Here is a 7,787-nt window from a genome sequence, read left to right on the forward strand (position 1 = left end):
ATCTAAGTTATTTTGCAAAGCTATTGGGGTCATGGTCATTCCTTCCTGAATCTGACTTTGTATCGTCAATACAAGAAATGCAGTTCATAACAGTAAGGGTACATTTAGACTAAGATGGAAAACCAGGATTGAATCCGGTTTGAGGATGGAAGTAGCCCTACTTCAATCCTCAAGATTGAATCTTCGGCACAGTTCCATCCCTCGGATTCAATCCGGGGATGGAATCATTTTGTTTTTTTGAGGATGAATCTTATGCTCAGTGTGGCCAAGCAAATTGCAAAAGAGTGCCAATAAATTTCACATATTACAATCCCTACATGTGAAATAAATACCGTGACGGTGATTTCTTGAAAGAAGTGATTTCGCTGCAATTTTATTGATCCACCCAGTCTCTTATCATGGCGGTAATATTTGAATTGTTCCCACAATTTTACTTTTCTACTCTTGTTTAAGGAGTTAATGAAACTATGTAGCCTACATTATCAAGCCCTAACCTTTGGGTTTTAATGTATTTAGCATGGCAATTCAACACTTGAAGCTATTACAGCTTGCTTATTTGTCCTTTTTAATACTATTCAGTGTTTGTGTTTTGTTTCATTTGGCATTACACCTAACAAAGTGGCGTTCCTGCTCGGAATGATTGAACAAGGTTGAGAAGTAGAGTGCAGAGATAAATGTGATAACAAAAAGACACAAAAAAATTCTTCAATTAAATCACGGATCTTAACCAACATTAAGTGAAATTAAAATCAACATGTTAAAGAAGAATCAAACGTTGCTCCCAAGCCATATCGGTTTGTCATGAGTGCTTTGGTCAGAAATTTGAGTTAACTTTGCACAAGTGTGATAAGAAGGCCGCTGTGAAAAACCTTTGTACAATCATCCCACCTAAGTTGTTGGAGAAGACCGCATTGCGTGTCCTCGCTGACTTAATAGATTCAGAGGGGCGGGTGACGCTTTCGACTGAAGGACGAAAAGTGGTATATGGCAAGGTAATCGACATTTCCAAAGGAAAAGAGTCCTCTTTCTTTTGTCAAAGTTAGTGACATGGCTCAAATCGGGGACCTCTCCCTAAATCAAACCATGAAGATTGTCAAAGAACTCCGGAAGGAGATAAAAGGCGAGCCATGCAGAAGACAACATTTTTCTTGGCAATCAACAAGCACGGGAACTTTTTTTTTTGGTGCGGACTTCCTTACCGCTACCGGGATTGGAATCCCAGCAGTTCAAAACGAGAAGATTATTTATTATACTTGACTTTTATTTATATATATTATTTGATCGACCAACGAATTGGGGTTGGCTGATCGGGCTAATCCTTTGAATATAAGCTTGATCCGGAATTCTAGTCAAAAACTTGTCCAAGTCTGACTGAAATCTTGCTACTGGATCAAACCCTATATAAACCCTACAAATATTTGAGGGCAGCAAATTGAACAATGAAGGAGCCCGAGAAAGAAGAGAGTTGGACTTCATTGTTTTAACTAGCCTGGATTCTCGAGGGCTTGAAGGTGCTCTCAAAACGCACATTAAGCCTGTACATTAAGTCACTACAATTGACCCTAAATCCTGGGTTGGACAAAGCTCATGAATGCTTTTGAAAACGTACAATATCAGATACCTTTCGTACCTTCTCTGAGTAATGTACAATCCCAACTGTTCTAACCTCTCCCAATGAATATTCCGCAGCATATCGCATGCCCCCTGGAGAGTGCATATCTGCACGCCCTCTTACGCAGTGAAAATGTGTTCAACAATGACAGCCATGGGCACATTGCCTATCACTAGTCCCCGGATTTTGTGAGGAATTACCCGAATGGCGTTGCCGATTTGGGCGGTTTTGTGGGCAGTGATGGTGATGGGAAGATCAGACCCAGGCCCCAAATCTGTTGTTGAGAAACAAGTGGGAATCCCTACCTTGAGAGGACAGTTGTAGTTCCGATTGTTTTATTGTATATCTAAATAGGAGTGAGGACGTCTGTATCCAATTGGCTGTTAAGCCGCAGCACTGTCTTCACGAACGGAACAGAATGAAATTCCGCTCAATGACATTGGGTCAACTCCTTTAAATACTCCACTCATAGATAATGGAGGTAAAGATATTGAGCAGATCTCATCTATGGAAGATCTAGGTGAGTCCTTCAAAACAATGGAAAGTTCGATGAGCATATCCACTGAAGGTGGGTAAAGCTTTTCAAATGTGTGGTTGGATATATCGCACGTTTAAGTCCAGAGATAGCATCACGATGCTAACTCTGTACAAGTCGATTGTCCAGCCACATCTTGAATATGCCTCACCAATTTGGGCTCCAATGAGTTCAGCAGGTTTGCCAAAGGTCAAACAAGTCCAAAGATGTTTCACTTGGAACATCACAGGATTAAGAGAGCTCTCATATTGGGAGAGGCTAAAAAAGTTGGGACTGTACAGTGTTCAGAGAAGGTACGAAAGGTATCTGATATTGTACGTCTTCAAAACTATCCATGAGCTTTGTCCCAACCCAGGATTTAGGGTCAATGCTAGTGACCGCAGAGGCTTAATGTGCGTTATGAGAGCACCTTCAAGCCTTCGAAAATCCACACTAGTTCGAACAATGAAGTGCAAATCTCTTCTTTCTCGGGCTCCTTCATTGTTTAAGTGGCTTCCCTCTGATATTTGTAGGGAATACGTAGGCCTTGTTGATCCGGTAGCATCTTTCAAGTCAGACTTGGACACATTTTTAGGTAGTATACCAGATCAACCCTACATTCAAGGACTACCTCGGTCTACCAACTCAAATTCGTTGGTAGACCAAATATCATATAAAAATTGAGAGGTAATAAATAGACGAATTATAACCTTTCATTTTAGTAGTACTGGGGATTACATTCCCTGTAGCGGTTAGAAAAGCCCGTGAAAAACCAAACCAAAAAAAAAGATTAAAAGCTCTGGTTGATTGCCTCCATGTCTAAATTACGTTTGCCTCCACGTAGCCTTCAAACTCTCAAGGGCAACAAAGAATGAGATTGGGTAGGTCCAAAATAATAAGTAATATAATCATCATTGTTATTCCAATTGTTTTTATCATGTCCCTTAGGAGATGGTATGAAATGAGTTTTGATCAATTGGTTATTTGCTAGATCTTGTTCGTCCAAAAATAACATCTCAACATAGATATCTGGTACAGTATGCTTTCAAAAATATCCATGAGCTTTGTTCCAACCCCAGGATTTAGGGCCAATTACATCTAGTACACTCCCAGTAGCATTTATCAGGCCAGTAAAATATCAAACCAAAATACAAATGCACGTAAACTACATGGGCAGATAATAGTGGAAATATCATTCTACTGATTGAGCAAACTATGGCATTTGATAAACAAAAATCTATTAGAATCATTTGTCATGGTAGGAAGTAAAGCCCTCTAGTAGGAAGTAAGGCTGAACACTCGCAATTATTTTATCAGCACTTTCTTGATGGCAAAAGGAAACCTACTAAGTTTACACTTAGTCTCAATGGACTATTTCATTCAAGGTATAAAGTCATATTGTTGAAAGTATGGAAATATATTTCTCTCAAAAAGTAACATGAAAAGTAAGTTAAAGAAATTTATGAAAAAGAGCCTTCTTAGTTGGAATGAGGAGCACGGTTGTAAGGGGTGCGTTGGTAAGGGGCACGCCTGTAAGGGGTGCGCGGGTAAGGAGCGTGTTTGGAAGGCGTGCGCTTGGAAGAAACAGGGACGGGCGCGTAGAACTCGTACTTCGGCTCTCTCCCATATCCTACCTCAGCCAAATATCTAGAGTAGGCGTCAGCCAAGTATCCATATTGGGCATTAGCCGCATTGTTGTTTGCAATATGGGTATTGTCAGTAAGAAGGGTCACATGGTTGGTGGCATAATTATTACGAACTTCGTTTTGAGCAAAGCTGTCTTTGACATCGTCAACCGTGGGATATTGGTATTGGTGGGCAATGGGCTCCTCTATAAAAGAGGGGGCGGGACGATAGGGGGCGTTGTCGGCCAAAGCGACAACCAAGAGAGCAATGAGGCTGATGAAGGTCTGAAAGATATACTGATATTGATTTTGGACTGTTTAGAGGGTGCATGGCCAGAAGCCGCAGTTGACAAATCTACTTACCTTCATGTTGTGGTGTAGATGTTGCTGATAAAACCTATCAAACTAATGCCATGTCGGAGATGTTTCAAGTATTTATACGCTTTCCCTCTTTTACTTGTCTTGTCTTGTCTCCTCTCATGTGGTTCATTCTTGGTCTCGATTCTTGGACAGAAAAAAAGTGACACTTGCATGCCCACTGTAAAACACACCTGTCTCTCTTTATCAGTTTATGAGCGTTACAATTGATACAGATTATTATTTCAAGTTGTTAGTTGTCATGATCCTGAATAAATGAAGGATACAGAACGACGTAGTATGACGGAGACTTGAGGTGGATTCTTGGATGATCAGCTCACTCAAGTCTTTTTATCTGACCCATCTGAGTTTTGATTCCTGGATACAAAAAGTGAGACACGTGCACGAGATGGGCGAGACGAGCGTGTGAGACAGTCAATTAGGGGAGGTGAGACTTGAGACAACTAAAAGCAACCTTTACAAGACGAGTGAATTGCCTACCATAAAACACTCCTTTTTCTCTCCTTCAGCTTGTGGACGTGACAAATAAAACAAGTTATAATACTCAAAGAAAGAAAGAAGCATCATTGAACTATCTAGTACGGCGCAAGCTTATTCTGGATTTGGTGTTTCAAGTAAGCTGTGGCAACTTCTTCTGCTTGTCCAAGACCACAAATTCTGAGAATTACCAGAGAACCATGGATGGACTACCAAGCAAACCCAAGCTATCATGGAAAAGGCGCCAAACAAATTCTCAAAGACTCGGTGAAAAACATCACTTCCTTTAAAAGGGACTAACATGAAACTTAACATCAAACTATGAATGATCCAATCTTAGTCGAAAGGAAATTGGTAATCTTTACACTTTTGGACATCTAAACTCCAGATCTTTGCCCTTGATCTGGTCTTTTGTAAAGGGATTCACGGTTCTTGCATTAAATTCTCTACTCACCAATGGGTTGAGGAAGGATGCCGAAAGGCACCCCCACTTCCCTCAGCCTCTTGTCAGTCCTCAGTAGGTCCTTGGTTTTGAATTTGAAACCTTCAAAATCCTTCCCCCGTCCTCAAAGAGTTGCATGATCATTTTGAGTCTCAAACTTTTGCGAATATGGTCTATTGAAAAACCTTGCACCATACAAAGAATAATCCAGTTGTAGTCTAATGAAGATTGGTAACCCTCTGCACTTTGGATATTTGAAGATAAACTCCTTTAATCCCAGATCTTCCTTCACCTTGGTCCGAATTGCAGATATAACAGTAACAGGTGGGTAGAGGTAAGTGATGAAAATCTTGGTTCTGGCAGTAGAGTGGGTGGGAAAGACGGTCCGAGTTCAAAATGGGTTTGATGGCATGTGAGAGGGCCTCCGTTTCTGCCTCCTCTATATCCCGCCTCAAAGGCCAAAAATCACTTTTTAAAGATTTCCTCACCAGCGATCTCTGCGTCGGATATTTGAGAGCAGACGAAATTGGTAAGCCCCAGCCTATCCGTCAAAGCATGTTACAATTGTCACTGAGAACATTTCCTTGACCTAAAGCCTCCGTATCTTTACACGCTCGACTCACACACTGTTCCGTATGAAGAAAAAACACAATGATGTACAAAGATTTCGTGGCGCGAATTATGAAGCTAAGAGCCTCTTGAGGCGGAACTTTCCTCCATCATCGCGGCCCAACTGATGGTTATTTTGGCAATGGGCAGGCTGCGTACGATGATGAAAAAATACTTTTTTACCAACTAGGAGGATTAAAAAGACCCACAGAAATGAACGATTTCTCAGAAAAGGCAGCAACAACATGAGGGCAATGCTAAGGATGTTGGACACACACATTCAACGGTAACAACACGCGCTCACACGCCCTTCCAGCTGACGACATTTTAGCAACAATAGCTGCAAACTGCAAAGGATTGGCCAACCACACAACGCAAAGCATGTCCATCCAGCCGCGAAACCTGTCGTTCACCACAATGGCAAGATAAACACCGTTCACACCTCGTTCCTCGTATAAAATGAACACAATCAAATTAATTGGATTTGACCAAGAGGGTAATAAGATTCGCAATCAAGGCTTTACCTGACTCAGATGCTTCACGGACGTTACTGCCGCTATCTGCAAGCCCGAAAAATAGTACCCTTACTATGTGCACACAAGGGTTATTCGATGATCAGCTTAACCCTGTCGTCTCACCAGTGAGACGACTGCCACAGTGGTTCAAAAGCCTTTTTGAATTCCAACAGAAATATCCCAGTAAATCTTGTTAACTATTAGCTATTTAAGCGCCAAATTTGAAGAAAGAATTCAATGAATTAATCACGTCAAATTGCTTCTTATGGTTTTGCAAGGAAAAAAACTGTTAAGATGGATATGCGCATTTCTCTCTCAAATGCTTGATAGGGTTTTTTGACCACCGTGGTGAGACGGGTGAGACGAGAGTAGAGGAGACGACCGTATCCAAGAATCCAGCTGAGGTTGAGCGCAGCCAACGGCACACCTCTAACAAACCGGGGCCAGATTTGACTTCAAGTGTTGGATTGCGGGAGGACCATTATTATTATTAAAGAACCACTCAAGACATCAGGTGAGACGTTTAAAGAGTATTGGTAAGTAATGAGAAAGAAAGAAGAGAAAGAAAAAAAAAAAGAAGAAGAAAGCAAACGAGAGATGAAACACGATTATGAGATATTAGTAAAGTACATTGTTGTCTAGTTGATGTTTGAACACGGCCAATTTTCTTGACCAACGATGTCAGGGGTAGCTGGTTCCAATATTTGACGGAGCGAGCAAAAAATGAGTTTAAACCCAGATTTGTGGCGCATGAAAGAGGCTGAGGAGATCTAGTTCAACCCTTTGCGTCGAATGGTGGGGCAATGTCCTTGGCGAAATTAAAACCAAAGTGAGTGGTTGGGCCCGTGTTCCAACCATCCATCAAATCGTTCACAAGTCTGTACGTTAGGATCAAGTCTAGCTTCTTTCTGCGGTCTGCCAGAGATTTCAAACCCAAGGTTCTGAGACGATGTTCGTAGTCCTCTGTACTCCTTGGAAGTGCACATACGGGTGAAACTCGCTGTATAGACTCAATCTTTAGGGCATCCCTGACGAATAAAGGATTGGTGACTTGGCACGCGTACTCAAGCGTGATGGTCTAAACATAGTTTTAAAAAAGCTTGGTCATTACTTCTTGATCCCGGGTTGTAAAATTTCTTCGAATCATCCCCATCATCCCGACTGGCTTTCGTTGTCACTGTAGCACTATGAGTCGCAAATGACAGTTTAACTGTCGACCATCACACCAAGGTCCTCATGACCTCAACTCGCTCCAGCACTTTTCCTCTTACAGAATAAACAGAATTCAATTTCTGCGGCCGAAACGAATCCATGTACATTTTTTTTGCGTTGAAGGACATCCCGTTCTCCATTGCCAGCTCGATCATTCTATCTAGGTCTTGTTGTAGTCTCTCAGTATCAAAACTGTCATTAATATGCCTGAATATTCTTCGCATCATCCGGCAAATTTCAGGATCCTGGTTTTCCCAAGACAGCAAGGTCGTTGATGAAAATTGAAAAGAGTTGCGGCCTAAGACGCTACCTTGTGGCACACCCGACTTCACCTCTTCCCAAGAACGACTCTTAACCGTTGAGGACAACCCTCTGCCTTCTGTTCAGGAGCACAATTGCCAAT

General features: G+C 41.7%; 1 protein-coding gene across 1 annotated transcript; it reads right to left on the minus strand.

The window, feature by feature from the left end:
- Positions 1 to 3,244: 3,244 nt before the first annotated feature.
- LOC131890417 (uncharacterized) lies at positions 3,245 to 4,156 on the minus strand. Its single transcript, XM_059239755.1, has 2 exons — positions 4,115 to 4,156; positions 3,245 to 4,036 (listed from the first exon to the last, which is right to left on the minus strand). The coding sequence occupies exons 1-2, from the start codon at positions 4,118 to 4,120 to the stop codon at positions 3,605 to 3,607; spliced, it is 438 nt and encodes a 145-aa protein (XP_059095738.1). The 5' UTR covers positions 4,121 to 4,156; the 3' UTR covers positions 3,245 to 3,604.
- Positions 4,157 to 7,787: the final 3,631 nt, after the last annotated feature.

This window comes from Tigriopus californicus, chromosome 11, assembly GCF_007210705.1.
Source record: "Tigriopus californicus strain San Diego chromosome 11, Tcal_SD_v2.1, whole genome shotgun sequence".
NCBI classification, from domain to species: Eukaryota; Metazoa; Arthropoda; class Copepoda; order Harpacticoida; family Harpacticidae; genus Tigriopus; species Tigriopus californicus.